Here is a 17,329-nt window from a genome sequence, read left to right on the forward strand (position 1 = left end):
CTTCATTGTACAAACATGAATGGACAAAGCAGAAAAAAGAACAAAATTTCAAAGGCATCATTTGTACAAAAGGCGGCCTTATTGCTGAACAGCAATCTCTACCAGGCAACCTGGTAGGAAAGGAAATGTAAGAAGGTCCTGGTAGGAAAATAATGTAAGTTGATCTGTTCAAAAACTCACTGGTAGAAACAATGGCTAGCAGACAGCAGCCATTCCGCCGATATAAGCGTGGCTCCACACTGGAAGTCCCCATCTCGATACAGCGCGGCCTGCCACGGCCACGCGCCGGCCGCCGCGCCGCCACCGCCGACCACCCTGCCCCACCGATGGCGATTAACATCCCTAACCAACACATACCAGCTGCCGATACTGACTAACTCGCTATAGCTTTGTAATCAGTGACCTTCAGCGATATCACTGGTTAGAACTTATGATATAATTTTGATATTCGTTTTTATGATAGAGCAAGCAAAGAAGCAGATGGGCCGCCTGATTGTGAAGTGGCTTTTATGGTCTTATTCCTTCTTGCTTTCGTATTATGTGAAATTTTTAAAATTAAAATTCAATTTTCAATATTTTCAATATTTAAAATTAGTATTAATATGTTAAATCAAGCTTACCTTGGTTGCTGCGCATCAGCATGAGGTCGTATACCGCAGTCCAAGTCCTTGCAGCGCACGCGCAGAGCCCGGTGTCTCGCGCACGTGGCTCGCTTGAACGTCAGTCTTGTGTCAGCAGCTCGCGCGTTTGCGTTATGCCACACCTCCCAGTACCCGACTGAACTGACTTTCCTGCCTTCCCTGGCTTCACGTACTAAGGGGGCATCCCTATAAACCAAACGACGTTATTTCATACATGTACTAAGTCTTTTAATAGAGCTAAATCTTTTTGATGCTAACCTAAACAAATATTATTGCGATAAATATGAAATGAATATATGTAAGGTAAGCGTTTCGTGTTTGTTAGGCAAGCGATTAAACTAGTACCAACTAACTTATTCGTTATGGTATGATATGAATAATTAGGTAGAGATTTTAATTAACAAATTGTATCTTACTGGAATGTCATAGCTCGGCAGACCGCTCGACCGAGATCAGGTAACTTCAAAGAGCTATGAGCTTCGTTCACAACGTCTTCAAAGCTTTCAACACAAAGGCGTCCCCAAACACCACGTTTTCTGACCATCACGAAGCCTGAAAAAACAAGTTAAATGATGTAATGATGTATTGTTATGTTGTTGATGTGATTTAAGTGGTTATTTTACGTCTTTAAAAATGGTGGAAATGGAAAATAAATATACCTTCTTCATTATACGGTATAACTTCATTATCCTCTGTCATTTCGTCCCCTAGGGCGACGCAGCTTTTTTCATCATCGCCCAGAGGACAATCAGGGTTACCGTCACAAACTTTATTCATTTCCACGCACTGTTGAGCGTTCGCACAAACAAACTGGCCTTCACCACACCATTCTGCACAACAAAATACAATTGAAATTATTTAAAAATAACGGCACATAAATCTCTATTATTATTATTTTGACAAAAGTAAATCTATCTATAATTCTGTATTGTACAGTTTATTAGTAGGTATAAACCAGTGAACAAATTTTGATGAACTATTATAGTATGTATATAGATTATTATCAATGACGTCGTTGTGATTATCCCTACTTGAGTAAGTTGCTTATAAAACCGTTGTTATGCTTGCGAGCAAAGCAACAGCCAGAATAATTAGTCTTAGTTGTCCATAAAATATTCAGTTTTAATCATGCTGGTTGAAGCTTTAAGTTTTGATGACATAATAAATTTTACCACATTTTTTCTCATCCGAATAATCCCAGCAGTCCACGACACCGTCGCATATTTTTGCCTGAGAAAACTCAGCTCGTAAATAGTCCGCGCACGAACACGCTCGCTCATCCTCTCCGTCCGGGCAATCTATGAGTCGATTGCATCTAGACGTTAATGGTAAACATGTCCCTGATGTACATCGAAAAGACGTTGCGTTATTGCATTCATCTGAAATAAATGTGAGTATTAAACAAATGCATACGGTATAATCTTGTGTATATTTATGCGGAAATAAGTAATTACCTTTTTCGATTTTTTCCTTTTCTTTATGAGGTTTTTCATAATAAGGTTTACTATTACTTTTTTCTGAATTATCAAAATTATTTTCGTCTTGCTTTGAAGGTTGAATTTTATTATAAGTTTTTGTTAATATTTTAAATCCTGCTTGATTGAGGGTATAACTAGATGGAATAGCTTTCGTTGATATAACCCCTCCAGGTGAACGGAATAAAGTGTTATTATTATAATCTGATATTGTAGCAAGACTTGCGAGTTGTTTTAACTTATCCACTGTCAGTGTACTTGTTTGGTTTACGGGTATCTCCAAAACTACATCAGGTTCTAATGCTAATTCATAGGACGGTAAAATTTTAGTTTTGTTTGCTTGTTTACTGCTAACGCTTCCTGTTACATGATAAGAAACTCTATACGTTCCTTGAGGAACAAAAGTTGTGTTGTTCTTATCAGTTCCAGTAGGAATAAATTTTGTGAAATTATCATTCGATTTTGGTAATCGATTGTTGCTATGAATATTTTGTGTACTATCATCAACTTTTATCGCGTCTCTGACGCTAGTCAAATAACTTTGTCCGTCATATTCATAACCTTCGTCCATATTTGTAGCAACTGTTATTATTTCAGAGGCTTCTGGAATAACTTCTTTGAAATCATTTAAATGGTCTCTTAAGTTTGGTTCATGGACGTCGCTGTAAAAACCACGAACACTTTCTTTGAATCTTGGTGGTTCAATTTTGGGTCTGGGTCTCAATGGTCTGTTCATACCAAGATTTGATTTCGCTGGTAGTAGTGTAATAACAGCTGGTGTAGTTATTTCCAGTTCTTCGTCGGATACTATCTCAACAGACCCAGTCATTGAATCATCATCATCTATATTGGAGAGATTCGTTTTTGAAGTCTCTTCTTTCGCAATATCAAATCTGCGTTCCGGTGGCTTTTCAGATGTAGTTTGAGTGTATTTCTTTATAATATCGGTCAAATTTCGAAGAATTGAAATTTTACTTTGAAATTTTGGTGTAGTATTTGGAAACGAAGCATCATTTTTTGTAATAATGGCTTGTAATGTGTCGTTGTAATACTTATCAGGTGCTGTTTTGTTCACCGAATCATTATTATTATTAGTAGAAGTATTTACTAATTCCCATGTGTGAATTGGTGCACTTGTGGAAGGAATCAATGAAACTTTGTTATTTGGTCGTTTCGTTGAATGTTCTTTAATGTGTTGTTCATCGTTTCTTTTAGTTGTCGAAATATTCAATGGTGTTTCACTTATATTATAATTATTGGTACTTGTACTAATAATTTCAATAGTTGTTGGAGTTATTGTACTCGTAGTAGATGTAGATGTAATATTTCTTTTTACAATAGATGTTCCATCGACAAATATTTTTTCCGTATCATTATCAATGCGATCAAATTGCATAACATTGATAGAGACTGAAGTTGTCTTATCTTTAGGCGGGCGCTCAATGGGCTTACCGTCATTATCATCAATACTGTGCTTTGACTCTGATACATCCTCAACTACTCCACTTATTTTGTCTACAGGCAAAGGGTGAGGTTTAGGGTAACTAGAACCTAAGGTTTCCATGTCTTTAAGAGGAGGCGCATATGTAGGTAATGTAAAGCTTGTATATACAGGACTTGGAATGTAAATATCTGCGGCTAGATTAGGATCTACATTATACAAACCACCAGGTCTACCACCTGGCTTTTCTTTATGTTTTGCAGGTGGTATTGGTGTAAGCATGCTCTCTAAAACAGAAATGTCTTCCACTACTTCTGCAACACCAATCCTCTCTTCAGGACCTTGTTCGCTTATTTCTTCTTCTTTAATTGGCACTTTGCTACTTGTTTCATAGTAAGGTCTAGTGATAGGGCGCCACGGTTCATTATCAATTACATGCGGCACCGTAAAAAGTGTATCAATCTTGGGAAGATCTTTATCGTGGTTTTCATTTGTAAGTAGGTCAAATAATATTTGAGATACATTATTTGTTGTAGTTAAAAATGTAGTACTTGAAGGAGTTGTTGTACTTGTTGTAGTAGAAGTTTTAGTAATCGGTTGTGATTTGCTTGTTGTTCTTTCAGTTTCTTTTTTTATCGTCGCTTCCGTTTTTGGCTTTATATTTAGTGCTGATTTTATTGTAAATGGGCGGTTAGATGTAGTGACTGAAAATTTTCTTGTTGTAGTTGTTTTAGCAGTAGTTTTCGTTGTAGGTTTTAATGTCGTAGTTGTAGTCGATGTGTTTCTTGGTGCTTTTGTAATTGAAGTGTGTTTACGATTGTATTTATCATCGTGCTTGGTTTGTTTATTTTCTGTTATATCAGCTTCTGTCTTAGTAATTTGAAAAGATCCAAAAGATCCTTGTACTACTGGTATATTTTCTGTATCAATTTCAGGTTCATCTGGATCTTTATTTTTATCTTGATTTGGTTTTACTGTTGTCTTACGTACAACACCTACTCTGCTTTGTTTATCTTGTCCGTTTTGAGTTGAAGATATTTTGGGGTGACTAGTAGCTAAGCTTTCATTAAGAGCTTCCTTTACATATTGCTCTGAGTGATATGTATGTTCTAAATCTCTTTTTATAATAATACTGCTTGGATCAATTTTTATTTGCCCAAAAGCAGAATGTTTCGATTGTATGTCTTGTATTATTACATTCTTCAATGTTTCTTCAATGTTCGACACGGAGCTGTAAAAATACAAACCATTTAATTGATACATTAATTAAAGTATACAATATTCATTTAACCCATTGACCACCGTAAGCCCCGATCGGGGCGCGACACAATAGATTTTCTATTGTGTCTGTGATTCCGAGGACTGATGGATTAACTTGCAGGTTTTTTATTTACCTCGGTATTTTTCTTCTATCTAAATATAGTCTGAAATGTACATCTAAGCGTCGATCACCAAAACCAGTTACGATAGCCCCAGCAAAGGCCTGTCGTAGTGGCGAGGGGGCAGCGAACACCTGGCGCAGTGAGACGCCGTACCGACGCGCTCTCTCCCTCCACGCGGGACTCCCGGGAGCCCCGCCGTACACGTCCCCGCGGGTCACTCTTAGCGTGCCTTCGAATGTCATTATGGCTGAAAATTGATAATAATAAATTTAAAAATATAGTTCTTTAACTTAGTCAACAATTTTTCTTTGAAAACTTTGAAATTTTTTTTAGATTTGAACTTTCAGAAGAAGCTAATTTCGACTATAAAAAATATCCATTCGATCATCATAAGGATGTTCAAATTTGGATGTAACTTATTAAAATTGTTTATTATAAGCTCTATATAAAGTTACCTACTTACATTAATTATAAATTTATAACCATACCTAATACAATACATTTTCTAAATTCGCAGTGATTAGAATAACTTACGTTCTCCATTGTCTGGTCTCAAAGCTCCCATATAAAACGCTAGAGCAGCAACAGCCAGGACTGCAACAGCGGCAAGTAGGGCTCCCCCAACCAGCGCCGCAGAGCAGAGACCACCTCCTCTACTACCTCCCCCGCTGCCCACTCTCGGGTACCCTCCACCAGCAAACCGGTATTCACTCTGCAAATAATCACCAATAATAAGATCAAACAAATGTAGCTTCCATTTACTTTTATTACGTCACATACGGAGATACGTTAATATAACCTTAAAGTTATTAAACACTAAACATTATTATTATTTAATAATACGTGATGCGTGGTTTTCAATTCGACATTGACCCGGCTCATGAACTTCAACATTAATTGCTTAAATAGCATAACTAAAACAAAAATAGTTGTTATTTAATTGAATATACATTACTGGTATGTAAATAAATTATGAGTAGTCTCATATTTGGGGTTCGTCAAATATCTACGTCGGGAAATGTGGCCAAGCAGTTTAACCAACGATTACCGTGCCAATGCCGCTGGGAACGGTCTAATAGCTCTCTGGGAAACGCCGCCGGTGGGCTGTATATCAATCTGATATATATTTAACTACAACATTTCAACGTCTATTTGGTCGATTTAACATGCATTGGCCTGATTTAGCTTGTTTTTAGTTCACAAATTGTCAGGGCGTTGCAATCTTTTTTCTAACGTTAATCGCATCTGCTGCTTGTATCAGTGTAGGTACAATAAGTGAAGGAGAAATGCAAACTTATAATATGTAGAGATAGGCTTTTAAATAATTGCTTCTTAGGCTTACATTCTCGCCAATATTTTTATAAAAGAGGTATCATATAAGGGATGCAGAACTCCAGTTAATCAATAAAGAGTGAAAGTAATATACATGTGAGTTAGCTGATTCATTATACTTAATACTCTGTACAAAGTGCCAATACACCATGTGACCTCAGCTTAACCTAAATGTTTCGTTTACAATTTGGAAGCATTTTTACAGCTCTGTCTTAAAAACGTAACATTAATTGCAATATTTTGTTCAAGTTTTACCATACATATTTCAATGTTTTTACAGCCTTTTCTTGTAAGTAATTATGTGCATAATATCAAATTATACAATCAGTACAAAGGCACAAACGCACCCGCTGTCGCAGCGGAAAATTTCCCGGAATGGACATTAAAAATATAATGGTGGTTCAAAAATTCTTTGTCCGTGTTATGACATTCATTTATTTATAAAACAATTTAGAACATCCCAGATATTTCAGGGACCCTATGCTATTTGCTTATATAATGCATCACTTTCAAGAAAAAGCTCCGAATTACGATGAGACAAATATTTCGGACTGATGAGTTTTTGCAGCAATAATTACCGCGTGGCAGCGGCATCATTAAAAGGTAGCATCGCATTTATAAAGACGAAGAACTGAGACGTGAAGATACCTTCCTGTCGCATCCAATAAAGAATAATACGGTAAAGTGTGACTGCAGTCATTAATGTTGACAGAAAGAAAGTTTCGTCAACTAATAATTCACTGATGATCCAGACCACCCAACCCAAATAATATTGAAAAATGTGTCTGATACATTTTAATCAACAGAAAAGTTTTTAGGTATTTATGCTTGAAGATGAAAAAGTGAGACATTTGAACTTTTTATGCTAAACAATCTCTTTTATTTGTGATCCGTATTGAAAATATTTAATTTGTTTTTTATTTATTGTCACTAAATTCATTTATTTTCAAATTAATTTAATTTCTGTATTCAACAATCTAGAAATCTCAAAATTATAGAAACAATTGAAATACCTCAAGCCTGAGCCGAGTTGTTATGCTAATTTTTATGTGATTATCGGATCATTGACGAGTTATCTCGTTCGACCATCGATACCGGAGTAACAACATATATTTATTACAGACATACAGCATACTTTATACTTATCACTGTACCGAACATTCGTAAGTAATTGAGCCAATTTAAATTATCCTTCGAGTAATGAGGCTTTTGAGTCTTACCGACATTTCGGAATCTTACCATCAGGCATCACCTGATCTTAATACAAAGAAATGTGTTGAAAATTTTGTGTATGAAAAATAAATAATTAAAAACGACATTGTAGAATATATGTATTTCGTCATACATAAACGTTAATAACATGTAATGGTATTGTGTATGCGAGAATTATGTATCTATTAGATACGACATCAGGTATTCATTGCATTTATAATTAAACCACGTTTTCAATGTACGGAGCATAATTTGTACAAAATAGTTCGTAGTTAGATATTGACTTAATAAATGTTTGCATGTTTATTCAATTACAAATTATACTTAGATTCTAAAATGTTAGAAACCGGCAAGTACTATACTATCTATAATTTGCAAATTGCATTAAGAAAGTAGCAAAAATATATAATCTAGTGACTCTGATATATAAAGTTAAGACATAAAGTTTAAAAAAGGAAAACAGAAAGAATCATCATATTAGAACAAAAGTCAGGTTCCACCGAGATTTGAACTCGGATCGCTGGATTCAGAGTCCAGAGTGCTAACCATTACACCATGGAACCGGCGATGTATCATCTCTAAATTGTAGATAATAAGTATTTTTACAGGTTATTATTTTTGGAAAAGCTTGACCTTATATCCTTAGGGTGTAGTTCAACGACGTCATAGTGTGGTTTGAAAGAGATGTCCATTACACAAGCATTGAAAACGTTGATTCAATAGATTTTATCATCATTTCATTATAGAGAGATACATTACGTACACCCTATCTAAACAACATTTTTTTTATTTATTCAGTATTAGTAAATAATATGTAATACTCACATTGGATTTTATTATTACAATGGCCTAGATTTCTGAGTTAATGTTAATCTATTCAAACAAATCTTTCAGTCTGCCGCCGTTTACTACTTTCCTTCGTCTTTTACGGCCTATCAAATTTGAATAGAACTGTCGTTCACTATGTTTTTAGGGTGAGATTCTTTAACACTGCCTTGACATGTTTATCATCTCGTTTTCATGGTAGATCATAATAATTTAAGTCTCTTGTAGATTATTTACATTTGCGTGTCACCGATACAGAACGACTCTCTCGGCAATTTGCCAACGCGAAGCACCGCTATCGCTAATGTAGGTTACATTATACATTTGATTGAATACCAAATGGCTAGACTGTTTGACACGTATCTTGTTGCACGCTTGTTAACGATATTCTCCACTTGATTCTTTTTATTTGATTCGATCCATGAATGGCACACCGGATGACCCAAATTTCATATTACGCAATTTAATTATGGGCTTCTTATTCTTATTACCTATGGCCCTTTATGGGCTTCGCTGAAGCCCCATGTGAATAATAAGGTTTTTGCTCACAATATTGGTATTCAGTTTATTCATCCTGCTACATTATCGAATCGAAGGAACAGAATTACGGAACTATTCTTTTTCCTATGTGTTAAGCTTACTTAATTTACACTTTTACAATTGCATGAAAACTTACGGCTTGTTAACTTTCACCTGCTACATGCATTGAATGTTCGTTTTCTTGTTATTTATTTTTAAGCCTTTGAATTAAAATCATTAAAATATACATAGGATAATAATGCCTTACAAATAAACCTCAACTTTATTGAATTACATACCAACTCATATTTTAATTCACAACCGGCTTTGGAATGCGTCCATAGCAGACACGATAAAAATAATCCGAACTCCATTAAGATAGCCCCTAAGGTGTAATTATCGTTATCTCACGAAGAGTTACGTGTTCGTTAGTCTCTACTTCAAGATGCACGGAGCTGCCCTTGCATACAGTGATACAGCGCACACTGGTCGGCCTTGTGGGATGCATGACCTCATGAGATCTATGCGAGTACCAGCTATAATACCTCCCTCAGTTTATCCTATTACCCGTCTGACATGTGAGACTGAGCATAGATGTCTGTTAATTGAGAGACACTAAAGTGCACCACTACCACATCATTCCTTATTATGTATTTATAGTAGCCCATTTAGATGGTGCATTTTTCACATTTCCATACTGTCAATTTAAAATATTAAAAGACAGGATTGTAGTTCATGCTCTACAAATATTATGTATCTTCTTAATTAGCTAATTATTGTTTTCGTGTAATCAGTCAATCGATCATTATTTTTAAATGCTGTTGTAAAATAAGTTTCGTTAAATGAATAATTGCTATTATAATAATTAAAGGGCAAGGCTTTAAGGTCATGGGTGAGCACTGAGCATGTACCTAACACTTCGGACACACTTACTGCCTTATCAGTCACGGCACTACTGCGTATTATTTAACACATGCAATTAATCATTTATCCGTGTTTCATTCACGCATAACATAAATATGATATAAAGACACTTTTCGTACAAATTCATTTGCAATCGAAGCAGATATTACGTATGTTTTTTCTAGAACATCTGTCTCTTGAAACTTCAATGGTCGATGTTTGTGATATTCATACGCTCATCATAAATGTTTGTACACACATATAAACATACATGTTATATCTAGTAGCCTTCTGAAATGATTACCTGTAATAATCATTATTATAACTACAATTCTACCATGCACGACAGGAAGAGTTTTTGTAACAAAACCTTCAATTTTTATATAATATCTCTACGTATCACAATAATTATTATTCTCATAACAAAAGAAGCTGTATGTTATTCCATGAATGACGTTGTTTTGTTTCATTTTGAGATAATCGTCGTCGTCGATTATTTGAGATAATAATTAAAGCAATTAATTCGAAATATAATTTCCTAATATCTGGATTAACTAAAAGGCTTAGAAAACGCATAGAGCTTCTGGCAGAAGCCTGTAGGTACTAAATAAGATGAAAAAAATCATTATAACCAATCTATCATCAGCTTATCATATTTTTTAGCAACTCATTCAAATTACATTAATCTGCATCTTTGATATAACAATGCAGTAAGATAAAGTTTTTGTTAACTGTAACAGAAAAAACTATAAGCAACAAACAATGCAAATCGTGTTCATGGTACATGATTGTAATAAAAAGACCGCCAACTGTTGGGAACGGTATAAGTTATGAATTATGATAAATCAGCTGGTCAGTATTGAGATCTTTTTATTATTTATCTCCGCCCCATATAGGAGAATAACTATTATTATATTGCAAAAATCATAAATAATGTTTGATAAAAATAATTAATGAGGCGGTACAGAGTTCGTCGAACCAGTAAGTGTAGACTAAAAAAATATAAGTGTAGGTATTTTATTTGCCCACACTTCGTTATACTCGTTAGATTCAAGTCAATAAATACCAAAATCATATTTGACATATATAAGAATTTTAAATATATTAAAATTCACAATACCTGCTGTGTATTTTTCCTATTTTGATAACAGAAGTTAGCGCTGTGTAATCAAAACTTTCTGCTAATTTTGCCAAGTTGTCCGATCTACCTCCGTAAATTCTTATACCAATTGGTCTACTTCGAAAGTTTTGGTTTATCTTTTAAACTTTATGCGCGTCTTTCAAGTTTCAAGTATTGTCTACTAGGTTTCCGCCTGCGGCTTCGCACGCGCAGTCAAAGAAAAACCCGCATAGTTCCTGTTCCCGTGGGATTTCCGGGATTGCGTCATTTTCCCGGGATAAAAAGTAGCCTATGTCCTTTCTCGGGTATCAAAATATCTCCATACCAAATTTCATGAAAATTGGTTCAGCAGTTTAGGCGTGATTGAGTAATAGACAGACAGACAGATTTACTTTCGCATTTATAATATTAGTATTAGTATTAGTATAATATTAGGATTCTAGTGTTGTCTTTAATTAAAAAAACCAAGAACAAAATCATGTTACATTTGTCGGTTACAATGTTGTGTTATGTATTTTTTCATCCATGATCTCATATTTAATTTAGCATCACTTTGATTGATAGAAACAAAGCACGGGGGCGACCGGTAAGTTTTGAAGTATTTATGGTACAAAAAAACCACATACAACACCTGACACAGTAAAAAATATCATGAGTTAGAGGCTTTGAACTGTATCAAGATTCAAGGTTAATTATTGTGTTGAAGATGGATTGTTGAAGCACTGAATCGTAATACCTCTACCTAATACGATGTAGGAGGAACGGCCGGAGTCACGAAGCTCTTTTTCCCAAGCGCTGCTGCTGCATACAAGGTAGTCGGGAAAATAGACATCACACACCACACCACACAAGTACTGACTGGTCACGGCGGATTCGCCTTCTACTTGAACAGATTCAAGCTGAAGGAGAATCCGTCGTGTCTATGTCAGCCCGGAGTAGAGGAGACGGTTCCTCACCTGTTACTCGAGTGCCCAATTTTTGCAAGCAATAGATATGCTATTGAGCAAAAATTGGGCATGGCGATGACGGGTGAGAATCTGCCTTCCGCCCTGGGGGACAAGTGTAGGGATACTTTCTTTAAATATTGTAAATATATTGTAGAAGTAGTCAATAAGCGTAAAAATGGCGTGTGATGTGATTCTGTGATATTAGTATTAGGATAGTTTCAATTTTTGTAGCATTTATTTTATTTACCCAGTATTTTAATATCTTTGACTTTGTATTTGTAATATTTTTAATTTAGTAATAATTTTATTTTTAATTTATTATGTGGCTGAAAATTATGTATTTGTAAATAAATAAAAAATGAAAATAATGTCTCTGGACAATATTCCAGAGGTGGCGCGAACACCCTGTGATGACGGGTGCCTTTTAAAAAAAAAAAAAAAAAAATACCTCTACCTATATCCAAAGCCATGTAATTACGAAAATATCTCCGCCTCTAGTTAAGTCTAAGTGGATATGTTTCATGTATGTAATTCTGTATTTCTCAGGATAAATTATTTTTCCGGTTTTGAGTGGTATTCCCTAAAAATATGATAACTAGAAGATCTTGTTTACGTCTCGGCGAAATTGAAGGATAAAGTGGATTAAGATGGATAACATTACCGAACTTGTAACTCAGATTTTCAGAATTCATGTGCGTAGGTATTTAGAAAGATAGTATGAGCATCTGGCTTTGCTTACGAACACTGGATATTCGTACTTTATATGCTTATTCTAAATAGGTTTCATTCATTATTTTAAAGTTTTGTATTCTGAGCAGAAACGAGCTTCTCCTATTTCAAAATGCTAAGGATCAAAATAAAGGCGTTTATGTTAAATTGTAACATACAGACAAAGGGAATTACTCCCGACATTATGAATAATATGATAATTCATCTTTAACTTCAACAATCACAAATATTTAAACGAAACTTAACATGTATAACGAAAATCATTAGTCACTGAGGTTCCAAAGATTCCAAGAGCAGATTTAACACAACAGTAAAACAAAAGAATGCCGGAAATACTTGTGATATTTGTTACCCGTCATGTACCTTCATAAGACTGATATTGTCATTGTAAAGCTAAGTAGAGCAACTACAAATAGGTACATGTTATGGTTGTTTTTTAAACGTAGGTGTTTTTTAAACATAGGTTTAAACTATGTTATATTGTGGAGAATATAATAAATGACATATGGATATTTTTTCTTAATTTTTAAAACAAAGCAGTCTTTTTTTATTTTTCTTTTTATGTATTTGAAAAAAAAAAAACAATTCTACAACATAAAGACTAAGATATTTAACCTTGTTGTAAGCATTGAAGAATGCGTTTTTGCAAAAAAGTGGAATGCACCGCGAAGAAGTGCTGTCAGAGTCAGACCGTTGTATCGGAGATTGAAGATCACATTGATTACTTTAATGTCTCGTCACATTCCACAATAGATTGCTCGTGATTTTGATTTTATGGACATAATATCAAACGACATCATTCTTATATATTGTATTTTCTAGAAACTGTATCACCTTAATCTATCGTTTGAATGTGGGAAATTAAAATCGAAGTTCGAACAAAGATTATGACAAAGCACTTTTCCACGCCTTTAACTCTAACACACATAAGCATTAAGCATTAGGATTAGACCTTTTACAATATCTATTTATATGGTTTTTTACTAAATGTAGAGCTACGAGAATAACGCCAGGTATTGATTTCTACAATTTAATAGGATTCGATTTGTGGAATTCGATGCTCATATTCGTAAGCGTATTCATGGAGAGAGCTGCAGTATCTGCCGCAAGCTTGCCTCGTCAGAGTGTGTCGAGTAACGGGACCGACGTCACGCCGTGCGATACGCCTCAACGATAAAGCTATACGCTCTGACTCTGATTAAGCTTACATTTTTTGTTATATTTTCCACCTAAAAACTCCAGAATTATCGCCTCATTGGCTATATGAATTAATAATGTTTATGCGTTTTTCTATGATCAGCATCGCAGCTACTAGAAGCTTCGTGGAACAAAGAGGCTATAGTTTACGATCTCCATATAGATAAAGAAATCGTTAACAAATACCAAGTACCTATTATTAAATATGTGATTAGTTACGAGGAATTATGACAATATGTTATCAATGTTAGAGGTATTTAATAATTATATAACGCATTATAACTCATGTTTGATACGAAGTTAGAAAATGTGAAATATGTATTTTCAAAGGGACTGGACTGGAGAATATAAGGTATATTCAAGTACAAGAAAATACTATGTACATTGTACTTAGAGGCAGCTAATGTGTTAACATTAATTATTCACGTATAGATGATAATATATAATTATCAAAGTATAACTTGTAACAGCTTCCATTTGGCTTCATGTCTGATATATATAATTTAAATATCTTGTTATGGGCATATTTAGAGCTATTCTTTTAATAAGGTAGTTAATATTGTATAATATATTGAAATGAATTGTCTACAAGGATTTCAAGGTTTTTCCAATAGGTCAAGGACTCGGTCAGTCACCCAGCCGCCTACGAGCCCATCTTGGAAGAGATTTAATGGTATCGATGGACATAAATATATCCACGCATGATATAATGAAAGTAATGGGGTGGCCTTGGCCCGTCTCATTTAAATTCCATGTTGCCTTTTTGGTCCAAACCAGGTTACTGAGTTATCGAATGGTCTACATTAGTTAATTATTTCTTATCGACTCCAGTAGGTATTCTCTTCAACTCTAATTTGCATTTTGGGCTTTATTAATTAAATAAATTTCTTTAATTTTGTTTAGAAATTGTTAATAATTTATTTTATAAAAAACAGAAGACGAAGCGAATTTAGTAAGTTAAGTTTAAAACTTTTTACAGAGGACTCCTGTTACATAACATGAAAACAAGAGAAAGTTTACTTTTTTTTGCGGTCAGACTAATGTGAAAGTCTAGTCTAGACTAACAAATTTGGTACGATAATATGTCAACATCCTTCGAATATAAGTTTCGTTTTATAGGAATGTATGGCATCCCCTTACAAAATATTTATTTTATTTATGAACACATATTTTCGCACTTCGATATAGTAAATTTTCAGAAGACGAAGAAAAGTTAAAGCTTCGTGCATTTAACTTTTCGGCGTAAAGCTTTCACCTAGGTATTTGCGCGAACGGGGCTACAAGGCCTCGGGGGTACAAGGCCTGGCTGTTAACCCCTGTCGCCGAAGATGAACGGTGGCCACCGTTGGGTTTTAGTGGGTATGGCTTCATGCGAGTTCCACATACCCCCCTCGTTCAGTTCAGTAAAACTGTAGAGGGGGATGCGTAAATGTATTTCCCAACGTAAAAAAAGGTATTTGCGCGAAGTCCCGTCAATGGATATAGGTACAATACAATGCAAGAACATAATGTATTTTTTCAACAAAATGATTTTTTAAATAATCGCTTTGTTTCAAGAGTCGTAAAGTAACTAAGAATTCTTGTATTTACGAGACACAACTCTACATATTTTGAAATTATAATGCAAGCAACCCTCACTAGTTACGGGCTACTCTTTCTGATGGGACCGTATTTTTCTTTTATTTGTAAATCCAACCTCAATCTACTATATCATTAATTTCCTTGACAATTTAAGGGTTAACTAATGGGAAATTACGATATATTGAAGCCCGAAAGTAAAGTTAATGATAAATTTCGTATAAGATGGTATAGCAACAAGTTTGATTTGCGATCCTTCATAATAAGAAGATTTATTACCCAATGATGAATGGGGAATAAATATACTTATTGGTGTATCGTAATTATGGTGGGAATGATTTAATGTCGATACACGAAAACACGTCACTTTTACCTCTTTTTATTAAGTTATATTAGCTTCATATAGTACTTTATTTTGTTTTATTTTTATCAACGAGTTAAACTGTCTTCTTTATTATTTATTCAAGATAAATTTAGCGGATGGTAAATTAATGTAAATGAGCCGCATACGTTCCGACTACTAGAAATGTAAGTAAATATTTACTCTATATTTCGACGCTCAGGTATAAAACTGAACAATTTTAATCAATCACAAGCATATTTGTTTTTTCAACGCAAATAATGTTTTAATTTAAGAACCTCTTATTCCTTATAATTCATAGGTAGGTAATAGGTATGCATATTTGTTATTAAGTCCTCTTAAGCTATATTTTATGCTGCAGAAATAATTATAGCCGATGATCTCTGTAATTATAACTTAGGAATAATAGCTGTTATTCTTTGCATTGTGCTAAAACACCTGCATAGCTAAGGGCACGCATTGTAAATAAATGCAGTTACTTTGTTCTGTAAATAATGACTTAGTAGAACCGATCAATACATAAAGTATTGTTTATTCGCACTTATCCATATACAATACATATTTATTTTACATTATATTGAACTATTACAAAATATAAACAAGAGTATGAAAATCGTACAAAAAAGATCAAACAATATGGAACATGCTTTCGGGCTTCATACTACAAGACATTAATTATTTATGATGTAAATAGGGCCCGGCTTTTCACGGCAGCCGGGCCCTATGACTTGGTTTTTGCAATTACAAGCCGCGAGAGTAAATCACACTTAACGTATTAATAAATGTTATAAATTGCTTCGTATATTATAATAAAATGTTTAGAATGTCGTTACAACGCAGGACCTAATGTGCAGGTGTAATTCGCAAAGTGTTTAATTAGCAAGTTCGGACTAGGTGCGTCGTTCGATCAATGAACCCAGTAAGGTCAAAACCCTCTCAGTACGAGATCTTCTACTCACAGCTTTTATTTGTTCTTATTCATTTCATTTCTGAAGTTTACGAGCGACTCGTTCACAGTTTCGTCCTTACTCCGAAGATCGTTTGTATTTTATGGCAGTCCTTTGATATTCTTATGTCCAAGCGCCAGACTCCGATATTGTGACTACACTCAACCGTCTGTTTGTAAAACGAAATAGGATGCTTCTGCTTGTGTTGAAGTCAATATAGTTTTTTTCTATCGTTATATTTTAAAGTTTCATTAAAATTGCATAGATATCTAATAAGTACTAGCCTGTATTACTCCAAATGAGAATAAAATTGTATATAAAAAGTAAATACATATTAAACAGAACACACACTGTATCTACTTATATTAATTACGCTATATACGCAATAGCTTTTAGTTCACCATAAAAATATAGAGGTGATTTAACAGTTCATTGTTCTCTTTACAGCATCTAAAGCATTGTAAGTATGTATGTATTTACGTGTATGTATGTATTTATTTTATTAAGTAGAGTAACATTAATATCTGTGGGAAAAGCTCTTAACGCAACCGACATCATATTAAACCACAAAAAATCAGAGCACGAATACATTTCTCTGTATCAAAACTAAGCCACTTTCATTTGCTATTGATGATATAAGTATTGTCTTGTTTGCGAGTGGAACTGAAATATTTTTTTGTTTTCAATCGCAGGAGAAAGGCAGGGCCCACTGACACAGTT

General features: G+C 34.4%; 2 protein-coding genes and 1 non-coding gene across 5 annotated transcripts in view; all 3 read right to left on the reverse strand.

Moving 5' to 3' along the window:
- Window positions 1-17,329, reverse strand: part of LOC149487873 (uncharacterized) — a 34,572-nt gene that overhangs the window by 2,978 nt on the left and 14,265 nt on the right. Inside the window, exons 3-10 of one of the 3 annotated variants that reach the window (XM_089696573.1) lie at window positions 5,474-5,651; window positions 4,952-5,186; window positions 2,096-4,788; window positions 1,814-2,020; window positions 1,301-1,471; window positions 1,058-1,193; window positions 621-827; window positions 181-342 (exon numbers count right to left, since the gene is read on the reverse strand). In XM_089696573.1, the coding sequence (XP_089552699.1) occupies window positions 181-342; window positions 621-827; window positions 1,058-1,193; window positions 1,301-1,471; window positions 1,814-2,020; window positions 2,096-4,788; window positions 4,952-5,186; window positions 5,474-5,651 (3,989 nt within the window). Of the gene's footprint in view, window positions 1-180; window positions 343-620; window positions 828-1,057; window positions 1,194-1,300; window positions 1,472-1,813; window positions 4,789-4,951; window positions 5,187-5,473; window positions 5,652-17,329 lie in introns of all 3 variants that reach the window. The other 2 variants (XM_089696572.1, XM_089696571.1) reach the window with 2 other exon arrangements.
- Window positions 1-17,329, reverse strand: part of LOC149487874 (uncharacterized) — a 64,373-nt gene that overhangs the window by 430 nt on the left and 46,614 nt on the right. The gene's annotated exons all lie outside the window — the stretch shown is intronic.
- Window positions 7,975-8,046, reverse strand: TRNAQ-CUG (transfer RNA glutamine (anticodon CUG)). Its single transcript has one exon. It is a non-coding gene; the product is annotated as a tRNA-Gln (tRNA).

The sequence above is a fragment of the Colias philodice genome, chromosome 6 (assembly GCF_061535455.1).
Source record: "Colias philodice isolate Cphi_HAF_F1 chromosome 6, ilColPhil1 Martin Lab GWU primary, whole genome shotgun sequence".
Classification (NCBI taxonomy): domain Eukaryota; kingdom Metazoa; phylum Arthropoda; class Insecta; order Lepidoptera; family Pieridae; genus Colias; species Colias philodice.